This window comes from Enhydra lutris, unplaced genomic scaffold, assembly GCF_002288905.1.
Source record: "Enhydra lutris kenyoni isolate GAN:26980312 unplaced genomic scaffold, ASM228890v2 scaffoldscaffold4, whole genome shotgun sequence".
NCBI lineage: Eukaryota > Metazoa > Chordata > Mammalia > Carnivora > Mustelidae > Enhydra > Enhydra lutris.
In genome coordinates this window covers 11,274,497-11,294,117 of record NW_019154088.1, presented here as the reverse complement: position 1 = coordinate 11,294,117, position 19,621 = coordinate 11,274,497, and the positions used below count along the sequence as shown (strand labels likewise).

Genomic DNA, 19,621 nt, shown 5'->3' with positions numbered 1-19,621 from the left:
AGTAAAGCTTAATAGGCATATCCAGAAGGAAAAACCAGCAATGTGTTCCTGGGAGGCTATTTTTCTACAAGAAAGTAGCTTAAATTAAAATCTGAACACTTCTACTGTTTTAGAACAAGAACAGATCTGTATGATGCCCCATGGGCAGGCTGCTGAAAAATCAGTAGAGATGGAGCTATGATGGCCCCAAGCTCAGGATCTGGAAACAAAAAAGGAAGTGATTCCCAAGTAACAGTGGGGTGGACAGAAAGATGATACAGGCACTATAGCCTATTAGAACCTCTGGAAAAGGAGCTTTGAATGAGACATTAGATTTGCACAAAATCTAATCTAGAGAAAAGGAGCTGTATCAAAGTAAGGTAAAATAAATTAATTAATTAAAATTAAAAATTAAAAAGAATAAAAACAAGAACAAAAAAAAAACCTGAGCAAAACACTGTCTTAAATACTCACACTCACAGTTTGATTACCCAGCACCTAGTATATGCCTGACATAGAGTAAATAAATGTTTGTTGAGTGAGCAAATGCTGTTTCTGCCATCTTGGAACCCAGGATACTTGGCCTCCTTCCCTCAGGTTGAAAATCTTCACGGTGCCCAAATTATCTGAAGTGAAAGTACCTATCCTCCCCTTTTTTGCTTCTGTAATAGGAATGATGACATGGCCTGTATCTGCTGGACTCAGCTGAGTAGGCAGGACATCCTTGAGGCCACTTTGCCACTATACCAAAGAAACTGTAATTAGCCTCCATATCCCTTGGAATCTGGAGTAGCTAAAGAGGTGGAATATGGGAGTCTGGCCTCCCAGAACACTTGGAAAGATGGGCACTCTGAGATCCTCTTAGCTTCACCCTGGACTGCCACCACATAATCCACTCAAACACATCTTGTATATTCTTATTCTTGCCTTATAATCTTTGCCTTTCCCTCTGACTGAAATGACCTCCCTTGAACTTACTCAGAGCAATCTATTATTATTGCTATTCCTCTGGATTCCTGAAGTAGTTATCATTAAGTACCACCCATTTAACACTTGAATGTTCAATATTGTTGGTTATTTTTATATATTTAAAGCCTGGTATTCCCAATAGGACTGTAAACTTTCTGAGGGCAGGGATCACGTCTCATATAAGTCCATATTCCATATTCTGCATAACACTCAACCCCATTATGCTACAAATAGTAGTTGCTTCCTAAATGCTCACTGAATGAATGAAAGAAATGTCAATGTGCTAGGGAATGTGGGGTATTAAAAGATGGAAGAGGCCCCATCTGCCTTCAAAGACCACAGTCTATTAAAATATGTAAGTCATTTCCCTCTCTCTCTCTCTGCCTGCCTCTCTGCCTGCTTGTGATCGCTCTCTCTCTGTCAAATAAATAAATAAAATCTTTAAAAAAATAAAAAATAAAATATGTAAGTCATGTACCCAAAGAGCATTAACTGTAATATACAGGAAGTGTCAGAAAAGAGTAACAAATACTATGAGAACTAAGCAATGCAACTTCAAGGACTGAGTACCATTTTAACCAAGTCTTGAAAAACAAGCAGCATTTTGAATGGCAGGAACTGGAGAGGTGAGATATTTTAATATATTCTAGAAAGAAGAGCCAACACGAGCAAAAGCAAGAAAATACATGACATTTTGGGGAAGAGCAATAACCAAAATAACCAGGATAGTCTGAGCAAGAAAGGGGAAAGGACTAGCCCTGTCCAATATTAAAAAAATAGTGAGAGGAAGCTGGTAGAGCACAAGACTCTTGAGCTCAGTGTTGTGAGTTCAGCCCCACTTTGGGTGTAGATTACTTAAAAACAAGTAAAGTCCTGGGGCGACTGAGTGGCTCAGTGGGTTAAGCCTCTGCCTTTGGCTCAGGTCATGGTCTCAGGGTTCTGGGATCGAGCCCTACATCAGGCTTTCTGCTTGGCAGGGAGCCTGCTTCCCCCCACCCACCCTGCCTCTCTGAATACTTGTGATCTCTGTCAAATAAATAAATAAAATCTTTAAAAAAAAAAAAAAAAGGTAGTGAAAACTGTGGTGTATATTTTATATATATCTGGAAATTTCTCAAACAATATGGTTCTATCACAAAATATGAATAGATCAATTAAACAAAATAGTTTTAAAAGAGACCCAAGTACAGACAAGAATTTAGTAAATGATGAAAGTGAAGAAAGGCCGGGTGTTCAATAAATGATAATGGGACAGATGGCTAAGCTGAGGGAAAAAATAAAGTTGAAGCTCTACCTCATTTCTTATACTAAAAAATTTCAAATGATAGAATATTAAATATTGAAAAGATAAATCTATTAGTATACCATGAAAAAAATGCTGATTTTTAGAGGAGGGGAGGAGCAGAGGGAGAGAGAGAATCTTAAATAGACTCCACACCCACTACAGAGGCCAACTTGGAGATTGATTTCACAACACTGAGATCATGACCTGAGCCAAAATCAAGAATCAGACGCTCAACTGACTGAGCCATCCAGGCACCCCAAATTTGCTTATATTTAAAGATATACTCACACAGAGAAAAAAAAGTTACCATACACAGAGCCAAAACAAAAGTAAAAATGTGAAATATTTCCAACATCTGAAATGGGGGATCAATTTCCTTAATACACTAAGTGCTCTTAAAAATCAGAAAAAGAGGGGTGCCTGGGTGGCTAAGTGGGTTAAGCCTCTGCCTTCAGCTCGGGTCATGATCTCAGGGTCCTGATCAAGTCCCACATCGGCCTCTCTGCTTGGCAGGGAGCCTGCTTTCTCCTCTCTCTCTCTGCCTGCCTGTCTACCTACTTGTGATCTCTGTCAAATAAATAAATAAAATCTTTAAAAAAAAATCAGAAAAAGATGTGCAATACAGTAGAAAAATAGGGAAAATATATGAACACATAATTTACAGAAAAGATACAAATGGCTAAGAAAACATGAAAAGATGCTCAATTTCAATTATAAATGAAAGAAAATCAAAGCCAGTAAGATACTATTTTTACCTGTCAGATGGGCAAAGATTAAAAAGTTTGGTAATACTTAGTATTGACAAGGGATACAGTAGGGTATTCTGATAAATTACTGTTAAGGGTATAAAGTGATACAATGTTTTTGGAAGGCATTTAGACAAAAATCTATTGAAATTTAAAATGCACAAACTCGGGGGGCACCTGGGTGGCTCAGTGGGTTAAAGCCTCTACCCTCAGCTTGGGTCATGGTCCCAGGGTCCTGGGATCAAGTCCCACCTCAGGCTCTTCAGGGAGCCTGCTTCTCCCTCTGCCTCTCTCTCTCTCTCTCTCTCTCTCTTTCCCTCTCACGAATAAATGAATAAAATTTTAAAAGAAAATGTTAAAAATAAATAAAATGCACAAACTCTCTGAACATGCAACAGCACTTCCAGAAATTTGTCTTACAGTTATACTTGCAAAAATGAAAAGATGTTTATTACAGTATTCCGTATTATAGCAGAAACATGGAAATATCCCAGCCATCCATTACTAGAGAACTAGTTAAACTCTAATACCTTTATACACCAGAATTCTATGTAGCATTAAAACAATGAGATAGAACCACATGTACAGCAAATAAATTAGAGCCAGGATAAGCTGAGTAAAAAGCACATTGAAAAATAGTATGTACAGTGTAAACCCCTCCACATTTTTTAAAGGATATGTCATACATGATTTTTATGTTTAGAGACTATCTGAAAGGATACCAAAGAAACTGTAGACAGTGGTTACCTCTAGAGAATGAGACTGGGGGGAGGTGTGGAAGGAAAAGGTTTTTTCCCACTTTTTACATCACACTCTTCTGTACTATTTGTATATGTTATAATTAGCTTACATTTCCTTTATAGCAAAATATTTTGATAAACCAATTCATTTGCTGACACTTTTTATGGAGTCATCTGCTTTCCACTGAGTACAGAACTAGATAGAAACCAGTACCGTTTCTTTCTCCACACTTTCTGAATCTTTTTTAGAACACAGTACTTAGAAGGGGCCTTTTGTTGGTCAGCTGGACTGGCTCCCCTAGACAGAGGACCATTGACATGGTGTTGAGAGTGTGCTTGGACACAGACTTACTGTGCAAGTATGCGGGAGAGAATTTAGCACCTGGCGAGGCAGACCAGGTGGCCTCCTCTGGAGAGGCCTACCGTTATCAGTCTGCCTGTGCACACGTCTACTGCGGTAGAAACATAGACCTTTTGTACAAAGGGCTGCTCTTCAGTTTATATCCCTTTGTTTAGATGATTTTGTGAATCACTTTTTCCAGACTCTCGAAGTAAGCATCACCATCATCAATCATACTGCTCTTTTTAAAGCAATTAATTGGCAATCCTTTTAAACCTTTTAAACCCAGGACAAATTCAAATATAAAGGGAGTGCGTGTATAAATCAACTTGTCAGCATTGCACATGCAAGCAAGAGAACTTCTGGGCAATGTCAAGGACAACTGTCTCGGGAACCCTATTTATATTTATACTTAGGCTGCTCCACATCTGCAACTGACTATGGAGCTTCGGGTATGCCTCCTCTACAAATAACCTCCCTCACTGGCCTAGATCTCAAGGACCCAGCTCCATACCAGAAATTTCTGTTAGTCCTTGGCTCACAGGGAAGGAAAAAAAAATCCAAAAGACTGCTTCAAACCAACTTTTGCATTTTAAAAGTGTTCTCTAGTTTCTGCTGTTCATTTTTGTACAGGCATCCAGCACCAGCAGCAAACTAAGTTTCAAGGACCTCAATTCTTTATACTTTTATGAGTCTGAAAGCTACTCTTTAAAGATTCATAATCAAGTTTCTAAAGAGGGGAAAAATGTGTTAGATGAAGCCAAAAAAATGACCTTATTCCCTTAAAATCCAGCCCATGGCCATGCTTATGTAGCCGAGCAGCTGTGCTGCTGGCAGGGGGAAGGAACATACTGAAATGAAACACTCATGATAATCTCCCTTCCCCCACTTGTGCCTGCAGAGCCCCATCCAGTTATTGCACAAAAAGGCTTTTTCTTATAAACTTTTCTCCCTTCCACCTCTGTCTCCATCCTGCTTGGGAAGAAATAGCACTAGTGATGGAATGTACACAACTCTGCAAATATTCATGAGAAAATGCTTTGTCGCCTACACACTCCCTAGCTCCCTTAACACACACATGCATTAGGGAAAAGGGATGCACAGAGAAACTGATAGGGGACTGTGGTTCTCTAACGTAAGTAAACTGAGAGGCTTTCTGAAAACAGGCAGCAAGATTCAAGAGGGCAGAGTCCTAACTTGTCTTTCATCTATTGAACCATAAATTGAATAATTGATCCAATAACCATTAATTGGTCATTTAAAATATACGGCACTGGGGATGCCTAGCTGGCTCAGTCAGTGGAGCCTGTGACTCTTGATCTCCGGGTTGTGAGTTTAAGCCCCACGTTGGGTGTAGAGATTACTTAAAAAAAAAAATCTTAAAAAACATAAAATGTGGGGCCACTGGGTGGTTCAGTGGGTCAGGCCTCTGCCTTCAGTTCAGGTCATGATCCCAGGGTCCTGGGATCGAGCCCCACATCTGGCTCTTTGCTCAGCGGGGAGCCTGGCCCCCCCCCACCCTGCCTGCCTCTCTGCCTACTTGTGATCTCTGTCAAATAAATAAATAAAATCTTTAAAAAAAAACGTAAAATGTGCAACACTGGAAATACAGAAATAAACAGAGCTGTGTGTGGTGCAGCATTTGAAAGCTAAGACTCTGGAGTCACATGGTCAAGGGTTTAAATATTGGGTCTCTAACTTGGCTGTATGACCTTAAAGCAAGCTACTCATAGTGCCTGAGCCTGCTCCCATCCTGAAGATGGAGATAATAATGGTGACTATAAAATGTACCATAACCCTAACAGCATCTCCCCCTCTATAAACTCTCAAATTTCTTCTCATCTTAGTTTCCTCTTTGTGCCCCCCCTCCTCTTACCCCTCTAAGGTCCCTCCCTCAGTTGCAGTAACTCTTCCACCTTCTCTACTCTACTCATTCACACTCTAAGCTCAGAACACAAAAAAGAAATGAGGGTCTCAGTCTGTTTCTCTACTTCACTCTGCTTACTGAGGAAGTAATAGATCATTTGTCTTCATCTTATAATGGGTTGGGGTCCCCAGAGAGAAACATTCCTTCTTTGGCAGCAGTATCTAATCACAGCCTCATCACATATTAGGATTCAAAAATTCTGCACAACTTACTCTTCATGTCCTAATTACATATAATCATCTGCAATTTCCTCCATTTTATCCTAATGGAACTAAAGACTAACTGGTTCTAATGCTCCAAGAACTGTTAAAATCATCATGTTCTGCACTTGAGCATTATTATCACCTGTCTTCTTGTCTCTGAACCAACACTTCTTTTTAAAAGATTTTATTTATTTCTTTGAGAGAGAAAGAGAGCACAAGCAGAAGGGAAGGCAGAGGCAGAGGGAGAAGCAGACTCCCTCTTGAGCAGGGAGCCTGAAGCAGGACTCAATCCCAGGATCCTGGGATCATGACCTGAGCGGAAGGCAGATGCTTAACTGACTGAGCCACCCAGGCACCCCTGAACCAACATTTCTTTATTAAATAATCACATGCAGATGCACATAATGTACACTATACCGATAGTGGCTTTCTTCTTGGTTCCTGTAGTCAGCCCTTCAATCATTTTTAGTGTTATGTGGGGTTATTTTCTGAAGACTCTTGGAGTTTCCTAACATGCTCGAACTAAAGTCTAGAACTAAAGAGAATATTTACCAAAGAATGTGTTAAACACACACACACACACACACACACACACACACACACACACACACACACACCCCCACCCCTCTTCAGGGCTCTTTGAGAGTAGACAATGGATATACTGTGTGTTCGGTGTTCAGTGCATGGTAGAGACTAAATAAATATTATAAAAACAAAAGTACAACCACATTGCTGCTATAATTTCAGTTTTGGATTCAGTGGTTATGAGAAGGAAATCTCTTGTACACTCACCTGACCTTTTATCCGGAAAAGATACAAGTGTTTTAGGTGTTGTGTTTCAGCCAAATAACTGGCCATTTAAAAATAAAGATTCCCAGGAGAATAGAAGCAATTGCTTTCCACAAAGGGCTGGGTAGCTTTTTGTTCTGGACGTACTTTCTGTTGACTCAGTCTGCACTTGTTTTGACAGCCAATTACAGCCCTTCTTAGGTAAAGCTGAGCTAATGCTCTTCATGGAAAGTTTAACAAACACAAAATTACCCAAACACAATACACTTAAGCAGAGAACTTCAGCTCCAAGAGATATTCCTGATCAGGAGGAAAGGAGGGAAGTTACTTTTCCAAGTGGAGCATGATGATCCAGGAGGGATCACAACCAGATTCAAGAAGAGATTTTCAAATCTAGTTCAGCTCTTAGGAGCATGGGCCTCGTTTCTCTCATACTGTAATAGGGTAATCACAACATGGAACCAAGCCACAGTATTCTGGACCTCCCTTATCAACTCTGGTTGCCAAATTCTAGGCTGGGAACTTAATTATTTCAATTCCTCCTCACAGGAGCTCAAGCTCAAGAAACGAGGACTCAGAGAATCTAAGTAACTTGTGTTAAGTAAGCCAGCTAATAAGTGGCTATGCCTGAATTGAAACCCATGCCTAACCTCAGAGAAGTAGATTAACATTAATACAGATTATAACCAGATAAAATATAGGCCAATTTTGGCTTATACATACCAAGAAAAGGCTTGAGTGCAAGTCTAAACATTAATAAAGACTAAAAACACAATTAAGATGAAGAACAAGCTGCCTTAAGAATGGGAAGCTAACAGCACGAGGGTCATAGGGTAATGGACAAGACAGGTGGTAGGATATCCCCTACCAGCCCCTGTTCACTACAGTCTTTCCCCTGTCTTTCCTCTTCATCCTCTCTCCTCTCTCCTAATTTACCATCTCTTCCTTTTCCTATATCCCTTTTTTTTTTTTCCTTTTTACACTGTAGTGTAGCAAAGCATATGAATTTCACATTCAGATAACCTGTGTTCAAATCTAAAACTCATTTCTTATTGTGTGACTTTGGGCAGATCACATAGCTTCTCTAAGTCTAAATTTTCTTGACTATAAAAGGATAAAATCTCCTACATTTTAGGCTATTGAAGAGATTAAATCAGACAGTATGTATGAAGAGATATCCTGGTCTCCTAGTAGACTGAGATTTCTTTTAACTTTGAGGGTCTGTGAGGCTTGCTGGCAAACAATTTATAATTGGACAGTCTTGGATTTGAATCCCTGCTCCAACACTTACTGGCTAAGTGATCTGGAAGTCTTGTAACCTTTATGTACCTCAGTTTCCTTATCTATAAAATGAAATAAATAGTAAGGACTTAAAGGTTTTGGAGATGATCAAATGAAACAATAAACATTTAGAATCTATAGATATTTAGCCATATATTAACAAAGAAAACTGCCTCTCAGTAGAACTAAGAGTAGCTGACTTGTTCTCTAGAGGCCCATGTTTGTGGATGCCTAATTTATGAATTGAGTGTGTCACCACTAAGGACTGGCAAATGTTAAAGCTCTAAGAAATGCTAATCTTGAACCTATCTTCTGAGGCTGTAAAATAAATATAAAAAGAAGGAGGTAGAATGGTACAGTGCAATGAAAAGACCACCACAGGAAGCATGGGTCCAGGCTCGCTTGGGCATTAACTGCCTGTATAATGCCATATAAATCAAACAGCTATATCTGGAACCTGAGGGTGATGGAAACATTTTTTTATGTTCCTGATTCAGATTGCCACTGCCATTTAGTGGGTAGAGGCCAGAGATGCTGGTAAACACACTACAGTGCACAGGACAGATGCCCATAGCAAAGAATTATCTGGTCAAAATATCAGTAACAATATCAAAATATCAATAGGCTGAGAAGCCCTGGCCTAGATGTGACTGCTAAGTTCCCTTCGAGCTCTAACATTCTAAGAGACTCTGAGGCAGAACCGACACCAAATAGATGACATTCCTGCTAATATCTATCAAGCAATGGCTTATGACGTTGCTCAAAATCCCCCTACAGCCAGTGGAGGAAAACTTTCCCTCCAATATGTGAATATTCTGAGATCAGTGCCATATTTTTGAGGGTGAGGACAGTCTTTCCCCACAACGGAAGAAACCCAGAGGTTTCTTGGATGCCTGGGTGGCTCAGTCAACTAAGCAGCTGCCTTCGCTGCAGGTCATGATCCCAGGGTCTTGGGATTGAGTCCTGCATTGGGCTCCCTGCTCATCGGGGGACCTGCTTCTCCCTCCACCTGCTTTTCTCCTTGCTTGTGCGCACTCTCTCTCTCTCTCTCTAACAAATAATTTTAAAAATCTTTAAAAAATTTTTGACTAAAAAAGGAAGAAACCCAGTGATGAAGGGGGCACAATCCTCCAGGGACTTTGTCCCTTGTTCTTTGCAGTTAGAATCCATGCTTCCAAAGCCATAAGTTCCTTCTGGCCAAGAAGCTGATTTAAGTAGCTCTGAATCAAGGTCAAAATAAGATACTACACACAACAGCATACGTGAATCTCAAATACATCATGCTTACTGAAATAAGCCAGTCTCAAAAGGCTACATGCTATTTTATTACGTTTACATGATATTTAGGATTAGACAAAACTGCAGGGACAGAAAACAGATTAGCAGTCGCCAGGTAATGGTAAGGATAACAATTTGACTGCAAAGGGACATGAAGAAATTTGGGGAATGATGCACTGTTTTATATACTGATTATAGCTACAAAACTGTCAAAATTCATGAAACTGTACACTGTACATTAAAAATGTGAATTCTACTATATCTAAATAATATTTCAATAAAACTGCCCTTGGGGCCCATGGTTGGTTCAGTTGTTAAAGTGTCTGCTTTTGACTTGGGTTGTGATCCCAGGGTCCCACATCAGGCTCTTTGCTCAGTGGGGAGCCTGCTTCTCCTTCTCCCTCTGTCTGCACTCTGCCTGCTTGTGCTCTCTGTTAAATGAATAAATAAAATTTTTTAAAAAACTGACCCCTCTTACCCACATCCCCAAAATATGACCACAAATGCTACAGAGAAGATTGTTAGGAGAGGTTGAACTGGATGAATAAAAATTCTTTCCACCCCACGTCCTGTGGTTTTATTACAGTTTGCCTCTCCGTTCCTGGTGACCTCAGGGTTAAGTCTGGGCTCCAATTTCTGTGTTAAAGCAATGAGTCCTGCCATCATTCAAGGATCTCTGGCCCTACTTAAGCTTGTGACAGAGGCTCCTTTCCTGCTGTCTCCTATCTTAACTCCCCTTGGGACTGATGAAAGCCTTAGACAATTAATAAACAAGTGAGAATAAACCTCAGGGGACAGTGGTTTTATCTCTCTGCACAGGCTTCCTGCCTAAATCCCATTTGATCTTTTCACTAAACTCCAAATCAGGCAACAACATAAGAATCATATTTATGAACTCCCCTCCACTATGGACTTTTGGGCTTCCCACTACATTATTTTTTATACACTTAAGCTATATAAATGTAAAATGTGAGCCTCACATCAAAATTATACCAAGTTTTTTGAGATATATATAGATATGTAATTTTGTTTACAAACATTATTGACCCAGATTATTGATCTATCAAATGTTACACAAAAGAGTTTTAACTTTTCTTGTATCCAGAATAGCCCTAGGGTGCCTATGTAGCTCATAGTTAGTTAAGTGGTGGAATTTTTTTTAAAAATTAATTTATTTATTTTCTGGAGAGAGAGAGTACACAAGTGGGGGAGCAGCAGGCTCCCTATGGGACTCAATCCCAGGACCCTGGGATCGTGACCTAAGCAGAAGGCAGATGCTTAACCAACTGAGCCACCCAGGCCCCAAATGGTAGACTCATGATTTCAGCTCAGGTCATCATCTCAGGGCCCTGCGACTGAGCCCCACATCAGACTCCCCACTCAGCAGGGTGTCTGCTCCAGGATTCTCTCTCTGCCCCTCCCACCATGCATGCACATACCTGTTCTCTCTCCCTCCCTCTCTCTAAAACAAATAAATAAATCTTAAAAAAGAAAAAGAGACTAGCCCTAGGTACGCTGTGGCCAGGGAAGACTGAAATAGCCATCAGACTGCTCACACTTTCTACAAATAAAGACCACTGTCTTCTATGACACATATATAGTCACAACTATGCTGGGAAGGCCTTGGCTTGTTCTCTCAATCCTCAGCACATCAATAGAGTTCACCTCTATTGCCAGACTAGCCAACTAAGCCTTTTAGGCTCAGCCTAGGACCATAAGCACAAGCCTAAGGCTCAAAGATACTAGCCTCTAGGATTCCTGGGCCCTTCTGCTGTATAAAACACAGGCCAACTTTGAAGTGAACCCATTTACCTGCCATTGGAGAAGATCACTAACTGAACTAACTTGTACCCTCCTGAATCATGCTGAGGCCCAAACCTAAATGGACACTAGCCAACTTCTATGCCCTAGAGAAGCACTCTTTTCTCATCCCCTTTGTCCTTTCTGCAGTTGATGGCCTCTCACTACTACTTCTCAGATCAAGACATTATTAATTCTTTTTTAAGATTTTATTTATTTATTTGACAGAAAGAGATCACAAGTAGGCAAAGTGGCAGGCAGAGAGGGAAGGGGAAGCAGGCTCCCCGACAAGCAGCAAGCCTGACGCGGGGCCAGATCCCAGGACCCTGGGATCATGACCAGAGCCGAAGGCAGAGGCTTTAATCCACTGAGCCACCCAGGTACCCCAAAACATTATTAATTTCTGACCAAACTATTAAAATAAGAAATAGCCAGGCCCCAATTCCATGTCAATTTCCTAATAATTATCCAGTTATGGGGCACTAAGGAGAGTGAAGGAAAATGACATTACCACATCCTGAGATGCATACTGAGGATCCTCTGGGTTGACCGACCAGTAACAGTAATCAAAGCCAAATGCCACAACCTTCTTCCGGGAGTCTCCAAAGCCATCTGGTCGATTGTCCACCTAAAATCAAACATAGAATACAGTCCTCTCTATCATAATGTCAGAATCTAGCCAGTGCCACTTGATTCCTCCCTGCTATACCTAGAGAAACCCTGACTGGCCATGAGAATCTTTATGTTATCGACCTGAAAAAGAAAACATGTAAACTCTGTCCTTGCATCATCAAATAAAAGCTCCAGAGAATTAAATTTGTCTCTCATACTATCACCTAGCTGCCTACATATGAACCAAGCATAGAACAGCTTAGGAGGGAAAGCCTTTCCAACTCTCTGAGCATCTTCTTAACACTATCATTTCTTTCTCCAAGTATTTCTGTAAAGGATACCAGGAGTACATGAGTAGTTCTGACCCTATCAATCTAGGGCTTTCAAAGAGGTCCCTGGGTATTTACCCCCAGTGCATTAGAAAGCACACTGGATAGAAGAACGAGGACCAACCCAACTGCCCAGGGTAGATGAGGATAGATTCAGAGCTTGGAACCACACTGACATCCAGGTAGTGGGGAGAATGGTATTAATGCCACAAATGTTTTATCTTATTCTTTAATATTTAGACTCTGGACAGGGATAGACAAACCCTAGCACTAGCTGCCATAAACTACAATAGAAAGATGCTGTCAACTATCATATGATCTCCCTGAAATGAGGAAGTGGAGATGCAATGTGGGGGGTTTGGGGGGTAGGAAAAGAATAAATGAAACAAGATGGGATCAGGAGGGAGACAAACTGTAAGAGACTCTTAATCTCACAAAACAAACCGAGGGTTGCGGGGGGGTGGTGGTAAGAAGAGGGTGGCGGTAAGAAGAGGGTGGCGGGGTTAGGACATTGGGGAGGGTATGTGCTATGGTGAGTGCTGGGAAGTGTGTAAACCGGGCGATTCACAGACCTGTACTCCTGGGGCTAATAATACATTATATGTTTATTAAAAAAAAATTAGAAAAAAAAAAAAAGAAAGAAAGAGGCTGTCAGAATGACTAAGAAATTCTTAGGGGATAACTGAACTCAAGGAAGTAAGCAGCTAAGTAGGTGTGCAGGTGACAGATTAGAGTTTGATCCTGGCCAGGATTTATTCTTAAAAAACCAAAACTCTCAACTCTCAGAACAAAGCCCTTGAAGTATGTAAGCAACAGAGATATAAATAGGAGACAGTAGAGAATAAAAGGTCTTTTGTCCCTGGGGAGCACCTATTGAAAGCTTGGAAGGTCCCATTCTCTTTTAGCAGAGAGCTGCTGACAAATGGAAATACCACATCACAGGGGTGGGCATGGCTTGTAGACCTGGGGTCCAGATAACCCTCGCTCCTACAAGTCCGCTTCCTTAGCTCCGGGAATGCTGAGTACCACCTGCAAGCTGTCTACAGCAGCAGGTACAAGGTCAGTTTCCCTGTCTCCCTCCACTCCCCAAAGCCCATATAGAAAGAACCCCTTCCACTTCCGCTGTTCTGGTAAATGGAGGAACGGATGGAGGAAATTAGCCCTGGGGGGTGATGGGTGGAGGAGGAAATTCCCAGTGTTTGTCCACTTGTGACTCAAAGGTCAGTCAGATCTGTGAAAGAAGATCTACAGCAGGATTTAGGACAACAACTGACTCCCTTCGGGGAGCTGATGCATACTAAAATCTAGTAATGCTTCTGGATTAAGTGGTGTCAAATGAGAGGCTTCAGACAAAGTCTAACTGGTGGTCCAGTGAGTTAAATATACCCATGGAAGTGACTTACACTAGCCATGACTCTCATAAGCAGTAAGCGACCAGTTTCCAAACAGCTGCACCCTGTTTGACAGAACTTGGCCTGTAGTGGCCACAGTCCCTATACTTCTTTCCTGCTTTATTTTTATACTTGCTTTGTATAAAACTCTCCCTTCTCCCAAACCCCCACCTTAAACCCATTCACACACATCTTCATCCCAGAAGCCCCTGTAATATACAAACTCTTCAGTGGAAAGAGAAAGGAAAACAATTTCAGGCTTACCTTTAAATTTCTGATTTTTGCCAATTTGCCATCAACTTCCACAATAATTCTTCCTCCTTCTTTGGTCTCCCTAGAAACAAGACCCAAGCCCATATAAGAAGAAACATTGCTTTAAAAAAAATTTAAGAAAAGGGAAGCTGAGATCAGTGTTACTGAGACAAAATGTTTCCCTACTGCTATCTCGGTAAGTAGCTGTCCCAAGCTGACATGCTTCTCTGGATCATTTGAATTTGGCCCTAGAACAGCTACGAATGACCACTATTGAGCACCCTTCATGTGCCAGGCATTGTATTAGGTACAGTACATATTATACTTCATCTTATGCAATCTTCCCACTAACACACTCTCCTGACATGGTTTCCTACCATATCTTCATTTTTTCAGATGGAAAACTGAACCTGAGAGAAATTATGTAACTTGTCCAAGGTCACACATCAAGCAGTGGCAGAACTGAGATTTAAACCCAGATCTGTCTGACCACAAAGCCTGGGCTCTTAACCATATCCTTAGAAATCAGGCTTGAAATTCTGGAGAGTATCTTTTGCTCAATGCACAAGGCATCCCCCTCACTTTCTCCAGGATTTTGAGCATAGAGAGTAATGAAAAAGGTTTTGGAGTCCTCTCTGTTGACATACTGAGAACATATTTCCCAAATTCTTTCATCTTCATAAATTGGAATGAGAGCCAAGATTCTCAAGAATTTTCCTATGTTGCAGTTAGGCAGTAACACTGTTAACAACTAACCAACACCTAAATTTACTTTAAGGGGCTTAATCCAAGTGACCCATAAACCGAAGCCCAAAATGAGCAGAATTACTCCATTCTATAGATGAAATCTTTTCTCATACATAAAAACCTTTAGCTAACATGCTCAAGCCAGAATGTTGAGACAAGAATTAAGTCATCAGCATTTCCTCCACTACAGTGAAAGTAATCAATTAAATTATTCCTAGCCTGGGAACTTAAAGTTAAGAAAATATGTTCTGTCTCATTTTTATCCTTCCTCATGGTTCCCAGGATGTAATCTTGAGAATCTGGGGAGGGGAAGACACCACTAAGTGAGTCTGGGATAAAGCTCAGGATAGGAAATTTCCCTCTCCCATGTAATAACATTTGTTACTTAAACTTCCTCAAGGCCCTAATGCTCTTTATTTCACATTTCATGCTACACAGTATTTAAGGCAGCAGAGATATTCTTAGGCCTTCAGGATCATAAACCACACCCCCGCCCCCACACAGCCCTCCACAATTCTAAAGAAAATCTTTCATCTTTGCTGTTATCATTTTACAAGGTAACATTTTTTTTCCTTTCTCCATTGTAAGGTAGACTTTCTTAACCCTCCTCCCCCTATAAAAGTAATACACAGATTGTAGTAAATTTGGACAATAAATAAGAAAAAATAATGCTGGGGCACCTGGGTGGGTGGTTCAGTGGGTTAAAGCCTCTGCCTTCGGCTCAGGTCATGATCCCAGGGTCCTGGGATCCAGCTCCACATGGGGCTCTCTGCTCAGCAGGGAGCCTGCTTCCTCCTCTCTCTCTGCCTGCCTCTGCCTACTTGTGATCTCTGTCAAATAAATAAATAATATCATAAAAGAAAAAATGATGCAATAATTTTTCCAAATCTATCATCAAATATTTTTTTAAAGTATGCCCTTTCTTGAGGATTCATCTAAGGTTCTTTCACATAAAGCAGCCTAGAAAGAAGTGTCCTGAATTTGACTTTTTTAAGATTTTATTTATTTATTTGACAGAGATACAGTGAGAGAGGGAACACAAGCAGAGGGAGTGGGAGAGAGAGAAGCAGGCTTCCCTCTGAGCAGGGAGCCCAGTGTGAGGCCCAATGCAGGGCTCGCTCCCAGGACCCTGGGATCATGACCTGAGCCGAAGACAGACGCTTGACGACTGAGCCACCCAAGGCACCCCCTGAATTTTACTTCTTGGGAGAAAGATACAAACTATAAGGGTAAGATGTTTCTCATTCCTGGCCTGGACCACTGCCATTGGTAATCTAGTGATTCCAAGCTATTCTAAAACAAAGTGAGGGAGAATTAAAATTGAGCAGAACAGAAAGAAAGGGCACCAACCTCAACTGGGGAGCTGGCCACAGAGAGTTCAATGAAAGTCTGTGGAGATGGAGCCTTACACATGGCAGAGTGGCACTACTACTACTTGCCTCTGGGTCCTAAATTCTACCAACAGGCATTCATTCCTTAAGATGAATTTCCCTTTGCACAGGGATAAATCCTCAGTTATACACTTACTCCTAGAACAATGTTTCTCAAAGCATGGTCCACAGGCTACCTTTATCGGAATTACCTGAGATGGTGGGGTTTATTAATTCAAATTCCTGTTAACAGGTTGCATTATGGGGGGGGGGTAAAAAAACAAAACAAAACCAAGTTGCATTGTAACAAACTCTCTAGGTGGATTGTACGCATACTATAATTTGAGAATCACTGTCCTAGAAGGGAAAATAAGACATGACCACTTATTATCTATTCCTTTGTAAAACTTTAAAAATATAAGTAGAAAGCTAAGTATAAGCAGAAATAAAAATAGTTAAAAATTATACAGTTAACACTTTATTGTACACTTAAAATGAGCCAAGCCCTAAGTATTTTTAACGTATTATTTCTTTTAATCTTCATAAAAAACCACTGAAGTAGCTATCCTATATTTAGCTATCCTATATTTGATTCAAAACACACACACACACACACACACACACACACACAGACAACACATACACACTCCACATAAAGGGAATATACTATTTGAACAGTAAATTTTGACAGGGCAGTGGGGAGTGTTCCAAAGTCTACAATACTGGAAGAAGAGAACATGTTCTGTTAATGATTAATGATTTTGGATAGACAAGGGACAGCATCACATAATGAGCTACCGACTTTCTAATCATGGGAAACTATGAGGAGTGGGAAGGGAATCAAAACCATGCCCCACATTATCATTTTACTGATGGTCAGTTCTAGTTCTTCTAGGCAAATAGGCATTTGATCAAGCAGTACAATTTTTCTGTAGTCTCAGGAAGGAGCAGCTTGGTCTATTGAATAGAAACTTGGCTTTACCTACTTTAACCCTTAAACAAGATCATTTTCCTCATCTGGAAAAACAAAAAAATGTAAGTTTAGAACAGATGATCTCTAAGATTTCTTCCCAAGCACATCAGATCCAATGATTATTAACTGAATCTGTGCCGATAACTTATTTGAAGGTTGAACAAACCATGTAATTAGCAGAGTGCCTACATTTGGATAAGCTTCAGCAAAGATGGTGGAAGTTAACAAACCCTGGAGTACAGCTGCATCTCTGCAGGATTCTCTGAGGAGAGAGGAGTGGTCTCTACTTCTTAACTGGGGGAGGGAGGATGTTGGTGGTCACACTGTGTTTATCCATATTTGCTCCTGAATCTTCAGCCTGGTAATAACCTACTCACACCTGGGTATCTGCAGTATTGGCATCCTACCTCTTGATGCTGAAGTCTCTTAACCTGACTGAAAGTAAATAAGCTTTTGTGCTCTTCTTTTCTCCTCACTTCTGTTTGATGAGATAAATTACTCTCTACTGTGGCTGCAAGTAACTCAGTTTCAACAGCATTTTCTTTTTTTTTTTTTAAAGATTTTATTTATTTATTTGACAGAGATGACAAGTAGGCAGAGAGGCAGGCAGAGAAAGAGGGGGAAGGAGGTTCACTGCTGAGCAGGGAGCCCGATGTGGGGCTCAATCCCAGGACCCTGGGATCATGACCTGAGCCGAAGGCAAAGGCTTTAACCCACTGAGCCACCCAGGCGCCCCTCAACAGCATTTTCTTAACCTAATCCACACTATTATAAATTCCTAGCTCTCAAGGAATTGAGAAGTTACTGTCAGGAGAGGCCAAGGTAATTACCCTGAGAACCCTAAAAGAACAGTTTTGCAAAAAGAAGACCTGCTTAGAGGCTACCTCCAAGGTAGCATACTCCTATGAAAACTTTTCAACCCTAAGTAACCACATCCAGTAATGTAGAAGCCAGATGTCATAAGCCACTTATCAATCTAAACACAGTAGTTCGGGCATGTGCTGCTTTCCTTCTTTCTCCATGTATCTCTTTCGTCTTTTTCCTACTTTCTTTTCTGTTCTTCTGTTTCTTTCCCTCATCCCATTGTTCTCCTCATTACTGTCAGTTGAATGACTTTTCAAAATGAATCACCACCATATCAGGGACAAATATAATCCCTACTAGTACCAAATTTTGTTATGGAAGACAATGCATTTTTTTATTCTTCTGTCCAATTTTCCAGCCATCTTATGTCCTGGAAATTTTTAAACCTCCCAAATAATTCCACAGTATGTCTTCTGATCCCAGGCTATACTCTGCCAGCTTTGTGTCCTCTCACCTCCCTCTACACACCTTCTCACCAAACCACCAAAACTTTTCTAACAGCTGAAGTCCTTTATTCTCAGTGTCTTTTCTACAGAGTGCTCTCTACACCTTCTTCACCTGTCAGCAAACTCTAATAGCTCTTTAAAAAGCTGTTCTGGAGCACCTGGCTGGCTCAGCTGTAGAACATTTGACTCTTGAACTTGGGTGGTGAGTTCAAGCCCCACACTGGACATACAGACATCAGCTCTTCCCTGACTTTCCAAATGTGAGTGGAAAATCAGTGAAAAGAGGAAGAAATTATGTAGCTGGACACTGGATGCCTCAAGACCTGAGAGGTGCTGCATGAGATTGACCCATAAGGAAATGCGCACTGGCCACGCTGAGGAAACTTCCTTCTATTTCACAGTATTGCTGTCGCGTGTAGGATGAAACCACGATCTCCCCGGGCCTCAATTTCCTTCTCACACCTTACAACCTGGCTCTCTCCACATCTCTGCAGAGAAACCCATGTGCGCCCAGGAACACGCGGAATTCTGCCTCAGTCTCCACAGGTACTCTAGAGCCACCAAGGAAAGGAGACTGATCACTCTCTCCCCGCGTACTTTCCCAGCCCTACTCAGGGAACTCACTGAGAAAGGCCCAATTCGTGCATCCAGACTTGAGCCGCTGTACCCCAAAACTCCTGCTCACAGAACTCCAGGAACAGAGACACGGCGCACCCCACCCCTGACGCAATCCAGAAACCGCTATACCCCAGTACACGACCTGAAAGCTCTAACAGAGGCTTTGTGCCGATTAGTCCTTTAAGGTTTCCGGACCCTGGCCCCGTGGGCCACTTCGTGTCTGACTTCCCCGCGCCAGAATCTCTTGAGGGAGAGGCGGAGACCTCGCCCTCCTCTCAGCTCATTTGACGCCTCAGGCGCCCCCTCCCTCCCCAACTCACCTCTTGCTGAGGGGCCGGACCCTCACGGCCACCCGCACATTCGCCATCCCTCGGCCACCACCCAAGCAACAAGTCCGCCCAGTGGCAGCACCCCCTGTCCCAAGCCCAACCCTGCCCCGCCCGCCCCACGCGCCTCACGGGACGGCCCCGCCCATGCGCGCGCCTAGGGCCAGCGTGGGTGGTGCCTGCCGTGTCTCAGCCAATCCTGAGCCCGATGGGCGGGAAGTCGCGCGGCCCGGCCCCGCCATCCGGGCCCACCTCTCTCCGCCCCGCCCCGCCCCGCCCACGCACCTCCCGGTCGGCCCCGCCCATGCGCTCCTCCTTTCCATGGGGGCGGTGCCCGAGGTCCCTCAGCCAATCCT

At 41.9% G+C, this 19,621-nt stretch overlaps 1 protein-coding gene across 1 annotated transcript in view; it reads right to left on the bottom strand.

Moving 5' to 3' along the window:
- Positions 1-19,343, bottom strand: part of LOC111159700 (stAR-related lipid transfer protein 9-like) — a 106,031-nt gene extending 86,688 nt beyond the window's left edge. Inside the window, exons 1-3 of the mRNA XM_022522265.1 lie at positions 19,260-19,343; positions 13,934-14,003; positions 11,849-11,965 (exon numbers count right to left, since the gene is read on the bottom strand). Of these exons, the coding sequence (XP_022377973.1) occupies positions 11,849-11,965; positions 13,934-14,003; positions 19,260-19,306 (234 nt within the window). The 5' untranslated portion in view covers positions 19,307-19,343. The remainder of the gene's footprint in view (positions 1-11,848; positions 11,966-13,933; positions 14,004-19,259) is intronic.
- Between the last annotated feature and the right edge of the window lie 278 nt (positions 19,344-19,621).